General features: G+C 40.4%; 1 protein-coding gene across 2 annotated transcripts in view; it reads left to right on the top strand.

Annotated features, from left to right (window-relative positions):
• The window catches only part of LOC124184703, a 30725-nt gene extending 7249 nt beyond the window's left edge, over positions 1 to 23476 (top strand). The window contains exons 2-14 of one of the 2 annotated variants that reach the window (XM_046574709.1): positions 12636 to 12902; positions 13136 to 13222; positions 13389 to 13488; positions 14593 to 14726; positions 16601 to 17824; positions 18049 to 18256; positions 18360 to 18467; positions 18560 to 18654; positions 18783 to 18849; positions 19454 to 19782; positions 20537 to 20669; positions 20804 to 21178; positions 21259 to 23476. In XM_046574709.1, coding sequence (XP_046430665.1) covers positions 13143 to 13222; positions 13389 to 13488; positions 14593 to 14726; positions 16601 to 17824; positions 18049 to 18256; positions 18360 to 18467; positions 18560 to 18654; positions 18783 to 18849; positions 19454 to 19782; positions 20537 to 20669; positions 20804 to 21178; positions 21259 to 21426 — 3021 coding nt within the window. In that variant the 5' untranslated portion in view covers positions 12636 to 12902; positions 13136 to 13142 and the 3' untranslated portion in view covers positions 21427 to 23476. The remainder of the gene's footprint in view (positions 1 to 12635; positions 12903 to 13135; positions 13223 to 13388; positions 13489 to 14592; positions 14727 to 16600; positions 17825 to 18048; positions 18257 to 18359; positions 18468 to 18559; positions 18655 to 18782; positions 18850 to 19453; positions 19783 to 20536; positions 20670 to 20803; positions 21179 to 21258) is intronic. The other variant, XM_046574707.1, reaches the window with a different exon arrangement.
• Positions 23477 to 24388: the final 912 nt, after the last annotated feature.

Below are 24388 nucleotides of genomic sequence, written 5' to 3'. Positions count from 1 at the left end.
CGACCAAAGTATTCGTTATACGTATAGACTAAATATGCTCAAAACAAGTTTCTACGTGAAAAGAAAATTTGACTGGCAAGCTTCGAGCCAAGATATCTATGATGCGTACGCGTACAAAATCAGGCAACAAGTCGTGGATTCAAAGCAGATCCGTGCAGTATCGTCGTTGTTAGGATAAATGGGTCACCGAATACGCATATGCTGGGCATTCTATACGAAGCGTATCAGTTACGTCTCGCTACTCCTTTCAGTTTTACATTTGAATAATCCCGAGAGAGTTTGATTATAGAGAAAAATTCATTTCAACATTTGCAACAAAAAAAATTTTCCCAAGAGTACTTTGATATTTGATTGTTTTCTTCGGTTGTTGATAAAATTGGATCGAGATCCCGTTTGTTTCTGTACAAAGAAAATTTCGCCGATTCGTAAGAGCAAAAAAATTCAAAATACCAGACACCGGATAAATCTGTAAAAACTGCAGACCAAGGAAAGGTATCAGAGCTTCTCAAAACTACCTTAATGCGCCAAAAAATTGTTCGAAATCTCGTTATAACGCTATATGTTTGCTAAACACTCACGCAATAAAGGACTACAAGATTTTCGGCGGTAAAAATAATCGATTAATGCGTTAACAACTAGCACAAATTTCCTGTACATTTCCGCGTGAATACCTCCGGGGAAAGTTAATATTGAGCTCGAGGATCGGGCGAAAATACACAAAACCTAAGCAAACATTGCGGGCGTGGTGAACAGGAAGACCATTTCTGAATGTAAAGTAATGCTCGAACAAATAGGCAGGCGGCAAAGTCTTTCCAAATTCTTCATACAAAGGATTCGCCGGCGATTTTCCTCACAGAATATTTTCCAAGGAGAAGATTTACCGATTGGATCTTCGCATGAAAAACTCCAATAACGTGTATAAAGCAGAGAAACCAACAACAATTTCTGTTTCCGACTGGAGCAAAAAAAAAATAAATAAATGAAGCAAATAAATTACAACAATATAACGTGACCCATGTTAAGGTGTATCTATATTTTTTTTTTTTAAGCCAAGACTTTGTTCCATTGATTTGACAAAGCTGTAATTCTATTTACCGCTCAAGTACGTATATTATCAACTCTCGTAAGGCTTGAAAGAATTTATTCAAACAATTATGACTATCAGTACAGAGATTGGTTAGTTGAATAACGCGCAGCATCGAGTGCTCGAAAATAAAAGTGGGGTAGGTGTATTTTGAGGGGGTTGTTGGCCGAAATCAATAGAGCTTATTCATCCTTGTAGTACCCGCCCATTCTCTCTTTCTCTCGATTTCTGATATTTCCTTCTTTTTTTTTTCCAGCCGGTCTTAACTTGACGAAACACGTAACGCGCAGGACGTTAACGCTTCACTTTAATCAAAACGTTCACCGTACACTCAGCCCAGAAATCCCCTCGTTCTCTCTTCAATCTTTCAGCCCTTTGTTGTAGAGCTGGAAGTGTCAACGGTTTCATTCCTGAACGATTGATCTGTTCAGCGAGCCTTCTCGGACCCACCTCTCTTCGTCGGTTAACAATAATACTTGTAATCCTGATGTAAATCATTTACCAAGACCGGTACCGGCTGTTTGAATACCGTCAAATGAACCGTAATTAATTGGAATGTTAATTGATTACTCGAATCGCGCTTTACTTCCTTTCCAATAATTCGTCTTCTGATATCCTATCACGATTCACTTGACTCCTAATTGTACTACATCAGCTGACGATGAGAATATCCTTGACTTCAATCTCGCGTTTCATCTTCCGACGATCGAATCGACAGTGAATTAACAAGCTAAGCTTCAGCTGCGACTGGACGACTTTCGTAATTCCTGTTTCAGAAACGTTAATCACAGATCGTATCATCCGGCGTAGATCTCGATTCTGCGGTAACGCACTTTATTGTTAAAGCAGATGACGTAGAGCGCTGCTGTCTCAGACAACACAGGTTGCGTAGAAACGACCGGTCAATATTTCTTGTAATTGTAACCATCGGTGTGTAAGGTTAAAGTTGCAAGAGCAGGTAGCAAAATATTCTCACAATCGCGTAAAGGTCGCATAAAAGCTTTGCAAAAACGAATTAAAATGTCTTCGAGGTCTCCTTTATTCTCGTCCGAAGCTAAAAATGATCAAACTGACGAGTCTTCTCAACCAGCTCCCGTGAGTTTAATACCAATGTCGATATTTTTCGAGTATCGGAAGCCTCGAGGTACATCCTTCAGCATTCTCCCGGTGAAATCAGCTGGCTGTAAAATTTCGTCAACGAGACTAGATGAGATAATATCCGTCCAGCCTCAAGTTTACGACGTTATCGGACCCCGCTTTAAGGGCTCTTTCCAACTTCTCGGTACCTTTCGGATACCCGCTACTGGTTTATTTATACATAGTCCTCGAGATGTAGGGTATCTACGGCGCACATGTAGGATAAACGCACACATCCGTGTATGTGATACGATACAAACAGTTCGTACGGTCGGATGCTCGACCACAAAACTCGACCAGATGTATATATATTGAAAGTCGAGTGTGTGAGCGGACAGACAAAGAACCCCGGCTTCGGCTTGGTATTGGTTTTCCAGTAACTCCTTGTCAGTCGTTCAAGAGTTGTGCGAACGCGAAGCTTATCAAACCTCACTCTCGTTTCATCCGGTCAACTCATAGCCAATTTTACGCAAATTTACAGGAAACTCTTAGCGTCCGATCAGCTTTACCGATCGCCACCATCCGCGTCTGGAGAAATTATGCAAAAGCTTTGAAACTACGTTCCGGCCTAGGTGTAGCAATAAACGTTGTAACGTTTACACGTTGGTTAGAAATTACAATCACAGTGCAAGTATCCGTCGGTCGATCGATCCGTGGTGCCGTCATTTCATTCGCTGAGGGCGAACCTGTCCAGTGTACAGATATACGCCTACATCTACACCTTCTCCGTGTGTTTCGGGAAATTCTGAACGGTTGCATCCGTCATTTGACAGGTTGACGAATTCATTAGCTCAGGTTTGCGGCAGAACAGCGGCTTCCTGTGCGAAAGATAATGGTTGAAGGAAAAGAGGAGGATGAGGGGTGGTATGAAATATAGTATATGTCTGGATACAAGGTACCGAGCTGCTACAACTCGCGTCCTACTTTTCCGCGGATATACACTTTGATAACTGACAAAGATGTTCCACAACTCCGTGAATCCCCTTCCAGGTTCCTCGTCCATTTTGCAATCTGCTTCACCGCGATGATTTATGTGTTTACAACAAATAATGTAACTTATTACAGGTGTACATGGATTTGTGTTGTCACGGTGAGTAGGCAGATGAACGCCATGCGAATGTTCGCTAAGAAAAAATACAGGGCGGGAGAAAAGTCTTATTTCCGAACGAAAAGAGGGTTTCCAATTGATTCCGATTGCTAAATAATTAAATTCGTTAGAACGGTTTATCATTTCTTACGACATTCGGAGGGGACATTTGTTCGCGAAAGCTGTACAAACTCATTTCGAAGGAAATAAACGGCGATTGTTAAACCGTCACAAAGGAGAAGTCACAAGATGTATCTGTACAAGAGAGCGATTCACGCCACTGATTTACTTATTATTTGCATCGGTAGAGAGTAAATGCAAGACTCAATTAAAGCACAAACTTGAGAACCTCAAGTAACTGGAAACTTTGTCTCAGAGAGTCAGCATAAATTTTGCAACACGGAGTTTCGACACGAACGTCAAAGGTGGTGTGTACACTTTGAGAAGATTTTTCTTTGCCAACTTTTCGCTCGATCATCAAACTCGATGATATCTTAAAGAAGAATAATCATCTCTGTAAGCAACTAGTTATCAAAATATAAATTGTTCGCATAATATATGTCACACGTAGTGACGCCCAAGTTGACCGATTTCTCCCATCCATCTATGCTACTATAATACAGTTGACAGTTATCGCGCCGAAAACAATGTGAGAGATAAATCTGACGGTGACGTCAAACGGACCCCAAACTCCGTAATCGTTTTCAACTCGGACCAATCTCTGCCGGCAGGTTCCGATGACGCAGGCTTACCCACCGAATTCGGTATCAATGAAGACCTCTGTTTCTGTTCGTCGCTGATTCAAATCGTTTCAACCGAAACCCTCCCCCACTCCCCACGAATACTGCGATCTGATATGGAATAACGAATTGTCTATCAGCCAGCCAATCGGAACGCTACGTCACTTGTTGAATACTATACCCATTATCTAACCACCATTAGCTTTAACTTGGCCTGCGTCATTTAAATGTATTTTAAATTCAATCGATAAATGTACCACGCCCATGTAACGCACGTGAGATTTAGTCGATACTTCGTTGTAAGTCTCTGACCTCGTGAACTTTCGAACTGAATTTATCCCGCACCAGTACTTTATAATACAATATACAATTGTGTGCTTGCTAACTTCGCATTTGACAAGAAGAGAGCATCAAAGATGCTGCTGAAACTTTTAAGAATGTTTCCTTCGCACAAAATATAGAACTTCTGATGTCTAGTTTAATCCATTGAGCCTTCCTTTGTTCGATTCTCGATACGTCAGGTCAATGAAAATTTGCAGTTTATACTTGACATGGCTTTGAAATAATAATATATCCGTTTACACTTGAATCAACGAGAACCAGTCATCGAAACTTCAAGAGATGACTATTAACATTAATATTTCAGTAAAAAGTACATAACAGGTTTCGTTTACGAGAAATCTTTTCAAAAGATAGGAACTTCTTTTCCGAAGATTTGAACATTCTTGGAGAATTTGAAATTAAATGAACTATTAACCAGAAACCTTACAAGAACTGAGCTGTCTTCCAAAATAATGGTATCTCACGTATATTTTTCACGACCATTATAAATTGTTGATGATCGTTGAACTACAATTATTCAGAGAGAATATTGAATACTTTTATTCGTACATCGTTGTTTTTTTAGTTCAAAAACAATAGCGTATTCCCACTTGTCAAAAGCTCATAGTACCCGTCTCCTTGATTCAATGACATCCAATTGCAACTCCCATTTAAAAACTTTCCTCGCAGGGGACGATACATACCGTGGTTTTCTCTGCCACGCAAATTCTGGTATCACATTTATCACGAACATGATATCCGCCTAGTTAAATTCAAGTGTATACTTTTGCTTTTATGTCTACCATAAAGTAGAGAATTAATGCGTAGATTTTCACGGAGAGCGTCACCGATAACCAAGCTCAAGAACGCGGCATGAGATCGCAAAATTATATCACACATGTATACCGGGTGGTTTGGTATCGTTAATGTCCTTTGAAAGGCAGGACGTGTAACATGTTTTAAAAATCCATTAACCCGGTCACCGCGTGCTGAGAAGATGACAATTTTTCACCGTGAAACCGTCATCAGATTTCAACGAAAGAAGTAGAGGCTTTACATGCGACAATAGAAGGGCGGCGAGTGGATGATGCGTTCAGACTTAGAATAGGCACGTTGTAATCGGATTTTACTTATTTTTCACTTACTCGAATTGAACGGCAGGAGAAACCGGCGGAGTTAATGTCCGAACTCGTCAACTCCCGTCGAAGATGACGAGGTGCTTAAGTTTAATAGAATATCTTTAAAGCTGTAACATCTCCGCTGCGGGACTTTTAAATCGTTATCCGAATCGAATCTGTCAAAGGTTGGTAAGCGATCGACGCTGCAGAGATAAAGGATGTATTTTACGTTGGCAAAAAGTTTGTTGAAACGGAACGATATAGTTGGATGGAAACTTGTTTTTTACGCACATTATAGCAGCGCAGTGCAATTTCTGTAAAATATTGGCAAGTGAAAATGGACGAGTAAGAAGAAAAAAAAAAATACGAAATATTTGCAGGATTGACTGAAACTTCGGAAGAAACGTAGGATGGAAATTTGGCGAATTTTATTAGTTTCGCTAGTTTTGAGCCTGGGGAAGAATCGTCGAGGAGGGCAAAACGGCGACCTTGTCGAGGTTGCAGGAAGTTTATTTTAAAGCTTTGTTAAAACCGTAGGAGGAGGGGATTTCTCTTGTGCATTATATAGGCAGACAGGTATGTATATTTATGATAAATAGAGGATTTTAAACAAACTCGCGCGACAAAGCCTGATTGTTATAAATGGTCTTGACGCAACGGAAAAGCAATTGCCCACCGAGGCAAGGAAGGTAAGATGGGCCGAAGACTAAACATTCCCTGCTCAAGGGGACAGGGAAATATGAAATAAGGCTTCTCGGGGGTTAACTTGGGTTAAATCTTCCAACTTGCGGTTCGATATTTTATAAAATTCATTTATCTTGCACCTGGACGAATGCGCGAAACACGGGTAGAGAAATAAGTTTGAAAATTGTGCCTGCGCATGTCAAGCGTGCAATTAACTCCATGTTAATTATAGCCAAGTCGCTCAAGCGCCGCATCAACTGCATCGACGACGAGTTCTCCTTACTCAGAATTTGAAAACAAGTATCTGGTGTTTGTTTACCTGGGAATTATACGATTCGCGCACGTTGGTAATTAGCGAGTTAAATCATTCTTCGTGATATTCTAATTAGTAGAAAATAACAACAACGAATTGCGCGAGGTTCACTGGGATTGAAATCAACATATTAAAAGCTCGAAGAACTTCGTATTTTATTACACTTACTGTCACGTGTAATTATTCTGATGAATAGTGAAGAAATGATAAGAAATGTACCGGTATCATTTTGTACATTTTTTCCGAGATGGTTGGTCAGCCGGAATTCGATACTTTTTGTTAATTTTATTACACAGTCGTCGTGCCTTGAGTGTTCGGTAAATTATTACGTTTGTAAGTCACGAAGTCCTCTTTAGAAATATGAAAACAGAAAATACTGGAATTATAAACGAAAGCTTGAATACCGGGCTTCGTTTCGATTCGCTAGAAAATTATTAATAATCCAGTAGATTCAAATTCACTCTATGATGGCTATTGTTATTCAGAAAACAGTTTCCTCTAAATGTACTGGATCATTTTTTTTTTTTTTATCATATTGATATCGTTGAATATTTAATTTTAAAGCATCGCAGCGATATCGATTACAATCAACAAATGGATATATTAAAATGACTAATAAAAAACGTGGTAATCTGTTTCGGTGATTTTGTAAAACAGATTCGTATAATAAAATCATAAAAATGGACCATCATATAATGGTGAAATCGAACGAATCTATCAAATTTTCATCAATCATCAAGCGAATTGAAATAAAGCATCGACATCCAAGCTTTTCTTTAACATAAAAAGAATAAAAAGTCTCGATTTTCAACAAGCCAACCTCCTCAACAAACCATACCGTTAATCGAGCAACAATTCACCTCGTTTCGTGCACAACTCAGCAGCCCTCTATTTCAATAACAAAGGTAAAAAGATTTTTGGCCCTGCCTCTTTCTTACCATCCATTCTATGTGGGTGCAAACACGTAATAAACGCATTCGGTTATGAATATACAAGACACCTATAGCGGGTGTCCGATTATATCTATACGTAGTTCTATGCAGTACAGTCCGCAGTATGCCAGCGACTAGAAGCTGCGGATTGCGCCCTTCCGCCCCCGCCATTCTCCCGATCGGGGGGGAGGGAGGTGGGGGAGGGGCAGGCAACCCCCACCCATTGGGGGATGAGTCGAGAATGCGGCAGGCTCTGCATACCGTGCAAGCCTAGGCCATATTAAACCCATCTAGAGGGTGGACGGTTGGTAATAGAAGTTGTGGAGAAGCACGGATGTGGAGGATAAAGCGTCGTTTTTCTCTCCATCGCAAGCACCTGCGCACGCATGCTTTTTTTCATATATTTTTCTTCATCCTGCGCATACATTCATGTATGTACGTGCCTACTTTCGGATATGTGCACGAAGAATAACTCCGAAGTGAAGTGAAGTTTTTTTCCACCCTCTTTTATATGTACGAACTTTAATGCTAAACTTTAGACACGAATTATTTCACGGTATATTATTACGGATTGTCGCTGAACGACGTATCGATTATCGCACGGCTTCGGTTCAGATATGTCTAATCACAGCGTTGATCACGCACGCTGTTGAAATGTTCGTGAAAATTACAAGGGGCTGAATAGAAAAGGGACAGCTTTGTCTCGCACCTATATTTTGAGGTTTTTTGTGAGGGGGGTCAAAGAGCAGAATGGCCTCATAATGGAAGAGTGGCGATGACCAATATTGTGGTAATTGCGGGGAATTTCAAAATGCAAAAAGACGAACTACCTATAAAAAAAGTCAGATTGTAGAAATGAAAAAAGTTCTAAGTATGGAAAGGCAAAATATAGAATCTTCAGAATTTTCTGCATTGACTGTATTTTTACTGACTTTGACCTGACTTTCTGTATTTTAAAATTGCATTGATAACGCTACTCTACGATAGTGTGGCCAGTCTATTTCTTGATTCCAACCATTTTTTTAATAACATTATTCAAGGAATTTGTGCATTAATTCACTTATTTCATGTCCATCAGCCGCCAAAAACTAATCCCTTCAGCGTAAACAAGCCTTGATATTTAAAAAATGAACATACCTATAGGTCCAAAATTTCATTACTCTTTCATTATCTTGATGTTAGTAGATAAAATTATCGAACGATGTCTTGTCGAGTACGAGCCTACAAAACATCCCGCAAAAATTTTTTCTTTCAAAAATGATAAAAAATGCTTTGCTTCGTGTTTCTCGTTAGTCTGAAGATTGTGTTTTTTAAAAATTTTTATTCGATCCTTTTTCACATTTAATTCCCAAATTCACAGTAGTGAAATAGGTTTTTTTTTTTAACACCGTAGAACGCAAACGACGTACAACAACTTTCGATGTTGGAAAATTCAATTACTTCATATTACCGATTACACGAAAAAATCTCAAAAAAAAGTACCGCAATATTAAACATTTAAGTCAAGATATGTATGTTAGACTGATTAATCAATGTCAATGTAATCATTATCATGCGCTTGTTTCGTTTTTTTGTCATACCCAATTATCATTTAACAAGATAATTTTTTACCCGTTGTTGGCAGACCTAAATAATAAAATTCCGCAGCATGTATTGATAAATTTCCTCTCTAGGCCGTCACTCGTTGCTTACGTGATATTATTACCTGTGTCGAGGTAAATGCCCATTAATCATTTTTCAATCACACGTCATATTCGTTTCGCCCCACTCGTCATTACAGCTCGCTGACTACAATTGGGATGCGAAATACGAAGTACTCCAATCAAGTCCGCAATAACACGCAATGCGAAGGGTAATTTCATTGTGAGTAAAAATCTCGGTATACGCCTTGTTTATTTTTTCACGATACATTTTTCGTTTTCAATTTTGATTAACGAAATTTTCTTGTCCATTTTATTTTATTTCTTTCATTTTTATACAATAACGACGTCAGCGTATACGCCGAAATTCCGAACCTTTATAAAACCGTAACAGTATTCAAAAATGATTATACATAAAATTGTCAAAGTTCATAGGATCCGAGAAAATCGAAACCTCGGATATTTCGATTGTGATCTGAATTCCGGAAGGCGGTAGATGATTCAAGAATATACAAACCTGAGGGAAAATTCCGCATGAAACCGGAAGGGGGGTTGATGTGAAAGGGGAAAAACGGGAGGTATACGAAATGTTTCCCCAACACCTTGGGTAATATCGCAAGGAGAGGTATAACAAAATCTTCAGATTTATACGGTAAACCGAATACGTGCAAAGGTCTTTCCAGTTGCAAATGTTCGTTGCTTCGGGCACTGTGCGCCATGTGGCACGTAGCCAAAAAATTCTTTCGTTTTTTTTTTCCACCCCAACGTTTTTTTGCTATTGCTATTGCCGCTTCCGTATTTTTTTTTTTTTTGTTCTGTTTTTTTGTCTGTTTCTTAGCTTTCTTCATATTCTCTACTTGTATTATTTAATTTTTATTTTTCACTATTTTGTACCCGCTCAGTCGCGCCATTCCATCAGCTAAAACCTCCCTCTGGCTTCGTTTTATTAATTTTTTTTCTTCGTCTATTCTTTGCTTAGTTTCAATCGAGTCCCGAGCCAAGCAATTCTCTTTGCATGTATTTTCATCCGTCTCCCGATCATGCAATCACCCGAAATGTACACTTTCACACAAAATTTATCCGCCCTGAGTAGCGAAATATGCGAAATGCATTTTGCGATGTGACAAAAAAAAATGTTGCTTCCTTATTAAAAACGATAGAAAAATAATATCGTCTCGAACAATTGGAAGGGATCGATATCCGTTGGTGAAGAAAAACGTAAAAAAAAGAAAAAAAATGAATAACACCGACCGAATTATCACCGCAGCTTCATGAATTACAAATTCCTCAGAGAGCTGTCGGGCGCAAAGACGGCATAAAACCGATTTCTACCTAACGACGAACGTCACCTTGACACAGCCAGGCTAATCAGGACTGACCCAGTTAAGGTCAAGTATTCTCGTATCTCACGCTGTATAGGTGAGCATAATGCACGTATCTAACATTTCTCAGAAGCTCCGAAGCTTCTATACCCGCAGCATCACCTTGGTTACATGCGGGGATTCCCGGCGGCGGCTTAAGCTTGGTGGAATTTGAACCCTGTGTACACAACTCAAAAGATCAAAGACCGGAATGTAATTTGCCAGCAGATAATCTTCCGCCATTATCCGCGATAATGAATTTCAATATTACAGGAGAATCGTTCGTTAGTCTATAATTGCATAATCGATGAACCGTGGGAGAAAATCACGCAACGTCTTTTTGCGAGTGAAAGCGAGACGCGGAAGTAAAAAAACTTGGAATGCAAGAATGAGTCGGGTATGCTTTTCACCGAGGGATATATTTAACCGGTTGATACCGCGCACCTACCTACCCTCTTATAATAGAAGAACGATGACGCAAAAAGATGGCGGGGAAAGCCTCGGGCTCTCGAGTCTTATATATACACACCACTAATTGGAACCATTGTGGCTGAGAGTTGAAAAACCAGTCCACGCTAACCATCGAACTCGGTATTTCACCACTCGCAGCAAAGATTTCAATCCCACTTCTTTGTTCTTAGAACCCTGATATCTGCAAGTGCACCGACCCGTCCGAAAATTCTTCTCACTTTTGGCAAATATTCGTCAAAGACGGGAAACGAAAAACTAAAAGTGCGGACTGAGTCAAACCTCCCAAAAACTTTTTTAATCTGTTACAACGAGTCCCGAATTTGCAGAAGGAATCTGCCGGATTCCCATGTCGTGAATTGTCGTCAAACTTAAGGGGTTAAATGCGCTTGTCACGGGCAATATTCAAGATTTTTTGTTCATTCATAATTCAAATGCTTTTTTCATCGAAAACCGAGCGTGATTTCACGGTACAATTTGTATAATTTTTTTTGTCAAAACGTGTTTAAACATTATCGAAATACATCAATTCTCTGAAAAAAGAAATTTTCTCACGGCAATAACAATAACTTGAAAACGTCTTATATGTATCATACGAGAAAAATGCTGTTTGTACGAAGGATTTTATTTTTTATGAAAACTTGCAGTTTTATTGAAAGGAAAAACCAGAATGTCACAAGACGAAAATAGTGATTTTTAAGTAAAACCACTGCAGTTTTGGTAAAAATTGAAATTTCGAAAAATACTTTATTCAATCAGCAGATGTTGACGTCTTATGACAGAATAATTTCTTTCGTATATTTCAGATAAGATGTTCCGAAGCTATCATAGTAACCGCAGAAGAGAAAAACTCTTTGCAGAAAAATATATCATAATAAAAAAAAAAAAAATTATGTGTTAAGTTTAATAATTGTAGTATAAAATCAAGCTCCGTTTTCGATTCCAAAATGCAAATAAAATTCTTGAATTTCGCAAATGACAACTGCACACAACCCCGTAATAATAGAGAGAAAGAAGATCTCGTTAAGTTTGTCAAATACCAACCTTTCCCATCTTTTCCATACGGCTTTTGGCTCTTGATCCTACATTGCGAGTAAACAGGTATACATCACTACGTTATTACACGCGTATACCGAGATAATTATAATTATTTGTCTGGTGAAAAGGACCGTAGGATTCAAAGGAATTCGTTCCCTCGAAGGATCGGAGGGAGCAAGGCTATAAGGCTTGAGGTTTTTCAAGCCGGCACCTATACGCAGTTTCAGCGATTTCCCCGGACCGCGACTTGACTCGTTCACTTTTCGGTGCCATCTTCCTCGCAACGATTCACCCCGAAAAGGTGCTTGCCACGCAGAATGAAAGAAAGCAATCGACTTGCTAGTGATCCCCGTAACTTGACCGACTGCCTTCCGTTATTTGCCTACACAATTGAAACGTGGAATAAATTGTGGGTGGTTGAAACGTATCAGCGACGCTGCGGCTGAGCTGCTGAATTAGTAAAATCTAAAATGAGGCCCTGAAGACTCTTGCAAGGTTTCTTATATTATTTTTCATCTATTTTTCGATACAAAATCACATTCGCAATTTCAACTGCCATAACAATTCGGTCTTTTTTTTCCTCACGTAAGTACGCAATTTTTTTTGTCGATGATAAGAAAATTTTGGAGCTGTGAAGAAGGCGTAATGAAATTAAAAAAAAAAAAAAAAATGTTTTCTCTTTTCTTTCCACGCATAACATCAAACGCGGAAGCGAGAGTACCTGACGTAGGCTTAAGGCAGATTCGCGCGCGTATGTGAAGAAGGTTAAATAGGATTAAGGATCCTTTCACAGCGGCGCTCTTTACTGCCCCGAAGTAGGATTACTCATCGTAATTGTAGGCGCGATGGCGAATCTCTCCTCAGCTCATCGTCGATGCTGTACACGTGTACCATGCGTGTATACACGACGTACACCTACACGCGAAAATCAAAGGAGGGTCTGGACAAAAAACGAAGAGGGCACAAATTGGGAGAAAAAGTAAGAGTCGATCCTCCGAACCGTGCAGACGAGAGCCTCGGGACAGGTTGATATAGACGGTGAGGTGTTGGAGGTGGAGGAGGTGAAGGAGGTCGGGAGTTTGACGACTTTCCTCCCAAAGAACCAGCCATCTCGCCTAAGACATTTCGAACGTGACATTCAGCGTCGTAATCGTCGTCTTCTTACTCGGCTCCGCTTCTTATTCTTATCCTTTTCTTGTTATTGTTTTTCAGGTAAAAGATGGGCTGGATTTTGACGGGTTTCGGTGTCACCCTGGCCGTTTTTATCGCCGCAGGAATTGTCTTGGTGCTTTTTAGAAGGTGAGGATTCTAACTTTTGACCCGATCGATGCAGCCAAAAATATAATACGAAGTCATAGGTATACCGAACGAATTTTCGCCGCCATCGTGGCTTTCGCTGCTAACGTATATATACGCATATCCATGGGTATATAACTTAAATTAACGGCGACAATAATGATTACAGATATCGCGTGGGTTGGCAATGGGGAGCGAGAAACGTGTGGAGCATCTGCGAGGAGTGTAGACAAAGATTATCCTGGCTTTGGGCTCCGAGGGAGGAAAAGGTAGAGTAAAGAAAGGAGAAATACTTGGATGAGGAAACGAAATATTAAAATTACAAAAATTATGCGAGCTGGTCAGTGTAATATAACCCGGAATTATTGATCACGATGTCAGCGGAAGTGAATCGTAAGTTCTGCGTGAAATATCGCTGTGCTACTAGGTATAACAGAAGCGACATACAGCAGACTGCGACTCGTTAACGTGGACGTATAATACATTAATTAAATTCTTCTTTTTTTTTCTCATTCACCTAACACCGGGGGATGTATAATAAATCCTAATTTTTTGCTCGAGCTTCCAGGTCGTTACACATACCATCAATTTATTAATTAACGTTTATACAAACTTGCCGATAATGCCGCGAATGAATGGAGTTTCATTTTTAAATTTAACCAGGAACAATTACCTTTTGTTCAAATTACGCTTTTAGCGCAATCAGCTAATCACGTTACAATTACGCGTTAAGGAAAAACAAAAGAATTCAACTCGTGAGACCAACGTAAAAATTTCACTTTTTTTTAGAACTGCCGTTAAATAGCGTACGTGCTTATCTCTTTTCGTAACTTATTAGAAGCTTCTTTTTTCTTTTTTTTCCTTTTTACTTGAAGACATTGGGAACTCGAAATTAAGTAAAATTTTTTACTTGGCACTTTACGACAAGTCATTTGTTCCAAGAAATTGCGAACGTTTCCAATGACTGCGATCATCAACCACTGATGATTAAAATTTTTTAAATAAACTGCAATGAATTTTAGCAAACCCGCACTGGTGCAATAATGAAATGCAAATACACAGTTATGTTATAAGTAAACACCCAACGAGCATTCTCATCAGAAGATCGATCGTTCGCTGAGTTCCATGAATATCAAGCCCCGCGATTCTACCGTAAGGATACTCAAACAGCGTGCTGAATAGTTATGAAGTGCATTAATGCCAGCCAACACCAAGCTGAGCTGGTTTATTAATTGAGTCCCTTTAATTGACTCGCACTACTTTTTCGCCGTGACTACGCGCCAACTTTGGCTAAATAATTATTCGGCACCGCCCGTAATCGATAAAGGATGTCGGAACCCAATCACAAAACGATGCCAACGGTTGTTTTTCAGGTCGGACTGGTCAAGGCTCAGCATCCGACGGGTCAGACTATTCCCGGTTTGTATCGGCAGGCCGGAAACACCTCACACCACATCCTCCACAGCGAGAGCGACTTGAGATTGGACGCGCAAGGAGCTTTCACAAGGTCTTTACCATCTCATACATTCGCAAGCTCGATAAACGAGTGATTCTTGGGGCTCTGTATAATCGGATAAGCTTGGTGCATGGTAGTTCGCGTCACATGTTCATTAATGCCTTGGGCTTCCGGCTAACTTGTTTTTAATCCGAAAAAAAAAAAATTCGAGTTCGATTCAATACGAATTATGTGACAATGCATCGCCAGTCATTGTTGCATAATTCGTATAGAATCAGACTCGCATTTTATTTCGAATCGAAACAAGTTGACCGTAAAGTTACGGCCTTTATACGTTTTACCGTACATTGGTTGGTAATTATTTTTCACCTCGCGTAACCGCGTGAATCGTGTCAAATTAACACTTGGCAATATCGCGCGGCACAACTCCTTGTCAGTCACGTGTTTGTACGGTAATTATACTTGTATGTAAGACTAGCTCGAGGTCGTAGTTACCGGGCTGCTCGAAGCGTCCACGGGGTTAGAAACAGGCGATAAGGGTAGTCGTAATATTCCAGCGTGGTTCGTCGAGGAAGCAGCGCTGCAACAGTCACAGAGCTAATTATAAAAGCGTTCTAATTAACCAAAGATTCGAGGTGTTAAAGGTACACAGTTACAGTAGCGGTTTCCCGCTTTCCCTCCGGAGCGTTGAACATTCGCGGGAAAAGTTTGCAGGCCGCAAAATTGACGATACGTGGTGTACGATGTTAGGAGCTTTTCCATATCCACCCGAACATCGCCCTTTAAGCGTTAATGGAAGTTTGAGTTATTCATGCAGCATCGACACCGCGGTGCGCCAGTGTAAAAGCTTATACACGAGTAGCCGAGCTTGGGATAAAGTACAGCGTAAGGGTGGTTTGAGTATCCCTCGCGCAAAGGATCGCCCTTCGCATTATGGATATAGAGGAAATATTTACCCCCGCAGCTTCAGTGCTGCTGCGAAATAGGTGAAATTTATTTTTACTAATATCGAACAGACTATACCGCCTCGCTACACGCTTTCAGCTTTCAGGCTTTTTTCAAATTATCCTATAATAACCGTTATAAAAATAGAAGAATCTCATCGGGATAGCTTGAAAGATGTGAAAAATTCTTTGCTAGACATTTGGCGTTTTTTGTACCTTGGAACGTTCTGTGACAATTTACGATATGACTAAAATCAATGTATGTATCTACCTAACTTCACTAGAATCATCCGGCAACAATCCTAATCAATTTCATCCGCCGTACGTCGTTACTTCTGAAAGGTGATTGGAATGTGGCGGAAAAAGTTGAAACATACCAAGTCTTGGCTTTGTTGGAATCAGATGAATTGACTGCGATTGTTAAAATCGTTGCTAATTAAGTTTCGATTTCCTCCCCCTTGCTAAAATATGCGAAGCTCGAACCGTTGATGAGATTTTCGTACAGTGTAACATTCCGATGTTTAACCGTACAGGTACTACCAAATAATAATGACAGCGATGGTAGTCAAAATTATGTGTCCGGGTTAATCGCGGGGATTTGAACCCTTTCAAAATTAACTAGACAGAGTGAGAGTAAATCTCGGTCGTAATTTAGAACAGAATTGAAATATACAACGAACATAGGATGCCGAATCCCTCACCGACTCAACTATAAACCCTCGTAAACGTGTCGTCGAACCGAGGTCAACCTTAATATATTCAAATTGGAGGGTATTGTGTTGGTATAATATACAGCGTACTGAGAATGTACACCATCTTACTACCATGCAAATACGAGCTTTTGCGAGAAAATTACATCCCAGCACGGGTGTGCACAAAAAATTCACGTCGAAACTGCGGTAAAACGATAAAATTCCCGAACAGCCGTATCGAGTTAGAAAAATGATATCGTCGTGTTAAAATCCGGCGAATCGTTCGCAGGTTCGAATCGGTGGACAGGGACCTGCATCCTCCGATCGGAGGGACCTCGATACCTCCCCAGCCTCTGAGACCGGCACCGCAACCGAAGCCGATAGCTCGACCGAGACCGTCGCCTCTGCATGCGCCAAATGCGAGCGAAAATCTGCGGCTACAGGACATCGGTCCGGCGCCATTAACGCCCCCGCCTCAAGGATTGCCGGCCCCTGGTAACGGGCCCCAGCATCGGGGGCAGAGCGCGTTCATATTTCCAAGCGAACCGAAGCCGGGATACAAGTACGAAGTTAAGCAGGCGATGAAGCACAGCAGCGAAAGCTCCCAGACGAGTTCGCACGGGGTTTTCGGTGGCGGGGTGTTTGAAAATTCGGGCCTAGGTCAGTGCCAGGATTACGTGTTTCCGAGCGGCGGTTACGACGGCTTGAAGATGAAATCCGATCACGAAAGTTTCGCGGGAACCGGAAGCTTCCAGCAGTACGGATCGGCGGGCGAGCAGCGAGCCGTGAGGTACCCCGCATTACCTGCAACGAAAGAAGAAACCGAGCAGCTTGCGGAGCCTTTCGGGAGTCGCGAATCGGGCCAGAGAACCCTCGGATCGATTTACAATCCGAGACACGCGCGAACCGAGCTGAGATCTTCGCTGAGTGGCTACGCCGGCGGCTCATCAACGGCCCAGACAATTATGGAGTCGATTTACGGCCCCCAGGCGGCCTCGAAGATGCTTCAGAACGGCCAGAACGGCACCGAGACGAGCTGCTGCAACAGCCAAGGCGGCGGCTCGTCGCAGAATCAAAGCTTGATTGAAATGACGCCGTTCAGAGCGCAACTACAAAACGTACCTGAGGGAGAGGCCGGGGCCTCCCACACCATAGGACATAACACAATGGCCAAGTCTCAAGGGTTTCAGAACGCCTCGCAGATGATGCAGAGCAAACAACCGGCGATATATTCGTTTTACGCCGGCCAGAATAGCCAGACGACAGCGCAGGATCATAAAACGATTTCCCAGAGTACTTCCAAGGGGAGAGGACTGCAGGACAATGCCTCCGTTTCCTCGCTACTCTCCGACAACCCGCATCCCGGTCCAGTTCCACCCCCGGCACCTCCTGACCCACCCAACGGTGGACATTCCACGTTGAGAAAAAACGGACCAACAACCGGCGAACGCATATTCAACGCCCTGAGATCAGTCACGTCGCAAAGTTACATCGACGCCTCCGAGTTTTACAAGTAAGTTTTGGTTCAGGGTGAGAGTTTCACCCATTTTACCCATCTTGACGGAAATAAATAAATATACATATACCGTTGTGTAGGTATTATACGTGTAAGTAAGCCGAGTAGGTGTAAAAACTTGACCCTCGAGCTGGTGCTGAATTTCTAATTGAAATTTGAAGAAAAGGATCTAAAATCGTACATCAGCTCCGAGCGTCATGTGAGCAACGTTGATATTTCAGCTCGGTACTATCCTCCGCTCAGCAAGTCCAGAGGTTCACGTTTCCACCCTCCGAATCATCCGAAGACGGTACACCGAGTCATCGGACACCAAACGATGCTCAAGGGTTCTACGTGGAACCGGAAATGCCGGGATTAACGAAGACGGGACGAGGCTCGGACCTTTACAGCCCCGAGCTTAATTTGGAGGCTCACAGAACGGCGCAGGAGGTCAGTGATGAAAACGCGAATGACAATTGGAGGAATAAAAATGTCAAGGAGTTACGAATTTGGGTTTACTTACAATAACGACCGTTCGTCTTTCTCTTCCCAGGTATACAACAGTCTCCAGGATCCACCTGCATCCCCGTTACTTTTAAAGGACCTCAGCCAGGAACCTCATCCTTATCTCACGGATCCCAGCTTCACAAGGACATCGGAGGTGATAAGATAACGTACCGATTGTGACACCAAAGACTCCGACGAGCTACGGGTTGCGATTCTGAGCGTTGTTTTGTTCTGTTTTCGTTGCAGGATATTTTCAACAGCCTTGAACAGAGGAGAAAAAGCATGGAGAGACTGAACGGTTTTCAAGATTATACCGAAGTGGAAATAACAGACCCCCCAAGGTATGATTATTTTGCGTACATAATTTCCGTGAAAAAAACTACAGTCGTAAAAGTTTTGCTTAAATTAGGTACACACACATCCTAATTCAACCGCAAACGCCGTTATAATTTGCTTTTACCTTACTCAGAAGACGGAGTAATCAGGATCTCTGCACCGCTTTGGAAGAGGTTCAAATGAAACGAAGGCTCTCCCAGGTAAGAGCGACTTTTGCAGATGATAAAATAATTCTTTGGCCTCGCAGAAGGCGAAAATCGTGCGTTCGGTGAAATCTGCTCAATGCGAACATGCCGTGAAAGGGGAAAGGAAATATATTTTTTCGATCCGTGCACGCGGTGTATTAAAATATACGTGAAGTATGGAAAATGGATGGTATACGTGCGTACGTATATGTGATCACCGAAAAAACCGGCGAACCTTCGAGGAAAGACTCGCATTCATAAACGGGCTTTTCACGCAGATGTGAAGACCGTCTCATCTGAGTAGGTACATAAGCTTCCCTTTGACTGGCTGAATGATTTTCCCTTATGCTCAGCAGGCGATTTTGCAACAAGGGGAGGACACGAGTCGGCCAAAGCGTGTCAGGCGTGAAATAAGCCAACTTTTTTTTATCCACGTTCGATACAATATCAGAGGGACACTACATGCGATTTATTCCGATATCATCTTCTCCTGGGTTGAAAATATATGCATAACGTACCGTGTCTCGGACGATATCGATTCGGTCACTCGTTCTCGCTGCGACGTACTTTCGTTGAATCTCCATCTAGATGCGAATTGTAATTGCACGTCCTTGTTCAGTCCGCCGAAGAATCCTACCCGGGATTCGGGATTGGAGAGATCGTCGAATCGTTGCCGGACAGTCGGCGGGGATCTCAGGGACCCGAGCCTGAACCACCGCCCGACGAATCAACCCTGAAAAGAGCTGTGAGTTGCGACAGCGTCTGCTCGGACACCAGCGTGGTCCTCGGTGATCTGGAGGAAACTCCGATCGTCGGGCATCTCTGCGTTGGTCTCGAGTACGAGCGATGGGGTGGACGAGGCGGCGAAGGAGATCTGACGGTGAGCGTCCTCGAGGCCAGGGACTTGATTACCTCGGACGGAAGACCCGCCCAGAACACGTTTGTCAGGTGAATAAAAGGTTTTCTCGTGGAAAAAGTTTGTGTGAGCGGAAAAAAAAAAAAAAACACTCATCTATCATTTTTACGATGACTTCTGTAACAAGGAAAGACCCTTAATTTTTATAATAAGAAATCATCTGAAATAGCGCGCCCATTGGGTAAATACGTCGTTACGAAGAAGTTTTACTTCGATGAAAGACAACAATTTTCGCAATCTGTGCAGATATAGTTTTTGTCTTGAAAGTGCAATTTTTTATATTGAATTTTTTCAAATGCTAAGGCATCGTTCCACTTTGAAACTGCGTAATTAGAAACATTTCTACCTTCTTCAAAAATCTGTGTAAAAATATTCAAATTTTGACACCTTATATTCAAACCAAAACGTCGAGTGGTTAAAAAAACATCAGAAAAACCGATTCATGCGAAAATAGAATCTATTTTCAGCTTCGGTTGGTTTCTTCCTTTGTTACGTATAAACCACAGTTTAGAATTCGACAGTTTATGATCTCAGAATGAATGGGTAATTACAGTGACAAGCAAAGCATTTGTAAATGAATTGTAGTAGGATTTGAGTAACGTTATAGTTTCTCGTTGCGCAGCCACTTCCGAATCAACAATTTGAGCCCCAAATTTGAAAAACGAATCTCCAAATCACCCTCTGTACAGAGAATAAATGTCTCTAAGATACTTCAAAAATTTTCGAATAAGCGCACTAAGATCCAACAAAGACAAGGTAAAAAGCGACTTCCTTACTTGGTTCCAGAGTTTGTCTTCTTCCGGACAGACAAACGCACGTTCAGACAAGATTGTACCGAAGCTCGCCGTCGCCGAGTTACCAGGAAAAGTTCCTCTTCCCTTTGGACGGTGGTCCCGTGGGACGTTCTCTGCTGGTTGAAGTAAGTCCTGAAAATGATTTCGAGTAACATTTTGAAAGTGTAGAAACCCCACGAAGGGTGCGAACCTCGTTATTGGGTGATGAAAATTCGCAGAAAGGATGAAAAGCTCTGGAATTAAAGCCGCTTCGTTTCAGGTCTTCTCGGTTGACATTAGCATGGGTGGCGGCGCCTCGCTCCTCGCCGAAGCCAGTTTGAAATTAGGTCCTGCACCACGACCACCCGCAACCACGTGGCTGCCTCTTATCGGCACCGCCTTGCCGATTCCCCATCTCGGTGAATTGATGTTCTCTTTGAGCTACCTACCAACGGCCGAGAGGCTAACTCTGGTCGTGGTGAAGGCGAGGAATTTACGAGGAGCAAATCCACTACCCGGTGACACGTTCGTCAAGGTATACTTACTGCAGCATGGTAAAAAGATGCACAAAAAGAGAACGTCCGTGAAGAAGGGTGAGAAGAGTCCGATTTTCAACGAGGCAATCATCTTCAATGTACCTGCTCATGCGTTACAGGTAATTTCTATAAATACACGGCTGTTCGGAATTAGAAACTGATCGAGCATCTTCTCAAGTAAAATCTCTTCTCCGATCAGAGTATCCAACTGAGGCTAACCGTCGCCGAGGCCGGGGAACCCAGGGCTTATCCCGTGGGACACGTAATCGTTGGCGGAGATGCTTCGGGACGAGCGTTGGCGCATTGGAGGCAAATGCTGACCGCCCTGAGGCGTCCCGTGGCGATGTGGCATCCCCTCAGGAAGTGAAATTTACAAGAAGCGAAACAGCCATAGAATCGGAAACAGGCCGTGATCGTGATCGTATACCTGCATTGCATTATGCATTAACTATATTACAGTAGAACGCTAGAAATTGAAAGAGATATCTACCCGGTGGTGGTGGAGAAATATAGTATATGAAGTTGTAATTACGATAAACGAACTAGTCACGCGAGACAAGATAAATTATAAGTCACACGATAGGTTAAATCTGAAAAAAATTTCAAGAGAAACGTTCAACTGACTATTGATATCGGAATGCATCACGAATATACATTTCGTACAAAATCGACATGGAAGGAAAGAAATAATCGTTATCACCGCGGTAAAGTATAAAATATTATCATCATTATTGTTATTATTAACGTTTATTGGTACTTGTATAGGAGCGAATTACGTAAAATATTGGATAATGAATATGACGTGTGAAAATAATGTACGCCAGGATAGTGTGTACGCGATAAGTTCGATTACAGGAATAAGTTATACCGATTACAGGAAAGGAACGAACAGGAAAAGAAATTGCAGCCAAATCGTATGTAACGCAGATTGTTTACAAACGAATGATTTGTAAACAAATTGTTTCATAGACGAAGATTCGTATGAGGAAAAAAGTTTAATAGATTGTTATCGAGTGTAAGTTAAATTTATCAGCTATTGGTGTAAAAGTACGAGTGAATTTCTGTTCATTATACGTATTTAATATCGCTGCGATTATCGATGTTCATCACATCACAGACTGAAGTCTACGGAATGCATTGGTATCAAATCATTAGTAAAAAGAAAAACTATTCGATATTAATGTAATACACGATTAGTTATAGTTTAAGGAAGGAGCCTGGTGACAATTTCAAAGAAATACACTACCGGTTCGTTTTTTTTTTTTTTTTTTTTTAATTTCGACGTTTCGTACTCAATTTTCTTCATCTTTCTTGACCTTGTTCGTATTGACACTGAAGTAAAATCATTGGATATTGCTTAACTCACACTTGTCTTACTAGACATCAAATCTTAAAATAGAGGTTGCTTCTTGAAAGAGCAAACTTTAATTTGGTTGAAATAACATTTTCATTTTAAAAAATGTGTGCCCCGTTTAAGGTTTAGTTGTGTCCTCCCTTGAAGATGATACAAGATTCGCGACTGTTCGGAAAAATAAATGAAGTAATTAATTTTAATTTCTACGTTGAGCAAAAATTACGGGATTTAAATTACCTGTGGTTGGGAAAATATCAAGAAAAGTTGTGACTAGACGAAGTAATTGAAATTCTCAAACGTATAATTATATATACCCAGCTGGACGGTTATTATAAGTAATTAACGATTGTAATATAATTTGTGTTACATTCGATCAGTGGTAGTGCTAGTGTATGAAATTAAAAAAAAAAAACAAATATATACATATATATATTTATTATTTCAAGTATAGTATACAAGAAAACTGAAAAACGCGTAAGAAGTGAAAAAGTTGAAATATTGTTATTTGCAATGCAATGTTAACCTTTGTACAGAGTTTATTAGCGATGTATTTAACGTGCAACGTGTCTTACAAATTGAGATTTGAAAGAAAAATTCTTTTTTCTAAAAAAAAAAAAAAAAAAAAAAAACCTAAAAAAAAAACTAAAAAACTTTCATTCAACATACTATATGATAAATAAAAAAAAAAAAAAAATACTATAATTGTCGCTTGAATCACTACTATTCGAAAGAAGGAGAAAACAGAAGGAAAAAAAAAATTATAATCAACTTCCATATTTTTTACACTCACAATATATTAACCGAATTATTACATATTCTTAAACGCCTGCGTCTACGTATATAATAAATATATCCGAGAAGATCCGTAAATTTCTTTTGGCCAATAATCACAACCGCCAGGGTGATTTACGGATCGTGACAAGAAAGTTGTTTAAAACATTGTACTATACTTGGCCTTCTCGACCTTATAGTCTATACCTCTACATAACTTTTGTACCTCTTCGTAAAGCGTCTTGAAAAAAAAGGAAAGAAAAAAAAAATGAAAACGTTATACCTATTACGTGTATATCTCATCAATTGTTACACATATTACAACTACTTCCTGTATACCCACATTATAATATACGTATAAAACATATTATATTATATTATAGGTATATAAAATATACGTATACACTTTTCCATAACTTTAATTCATATTTAATCAGGTTTTTTCTATCGCCAATACTATGGGACTAATACTGCTAAATTAATAATATACATATATACACATAAATCATATTTCATTCGACTTCGAACTGTAAGTTTCAAACGTAAGAGAAATTACGAAAAAGAAAAAAAGAAAAAAGATTAAAGAATTAAAAATGTTTACCTCCATATTTGAAAACGCATACATACGTATAATTATATGATTACGTATACAATACCGAATATACAATACATATGCATATGTGAATTCATACATACTGGTAAGAAATAATTACCATTAGCACTGTTGTACATCAGCACAAAAATTGAATCCTCTATTCTTAATACGTGCGTGTATGTTATAATATTAAATGATTATTATTATTAGTATTATTATTATTTTTATTATCACTGTTGTTGTTGTACATGATGTGAGGTGCGTATCGTAAACACACAAAGACAAAGAATACAAGCGAAAGGAAAAATATGACGAAGCTTGCGATGGAGGCAATAGTATAATATTTTAGCTGCCGGTGCATATTTGTCTGTGTGTGAAGTTTTACTAACAAATTTAGTTTTGAGACAGGGGCTAGACTGTAGCGTAATCAGTTTTTTCAAATAACAAAGCATGCGAGTGGCGATATTGCGGCATTGCAAACGATGGAGACAATAATAGAGCTAGACGATTTGCCCTATAATGGTTAATGAAAAAGAAGTAATCATTATTTTTCAATGCTTTTTTATTGCTTTTTCATTAGTCTCATTTCGAGTAAAAATACCAGGCCAA

This window comes from Neodiprion fabricii, chromosome 6, assembly GCF_021155785.1.
Source record: "Neodiprion fabricii isolate iyNeoFabr1 chromosome 6, iyNeoFabr1.1, whole genome shotgun sequence".
In the NCBI taxonomy this organism is placed as follows: Eukaryota; Metazoa; Arthropoda; class Insecta; order Hymenoptera; family Diprionidae; genus Neodiprion; species Neodiprion fabricii.
This window is presented reverse-complemented; position numbering and strand designations above follow the sequence as displayed.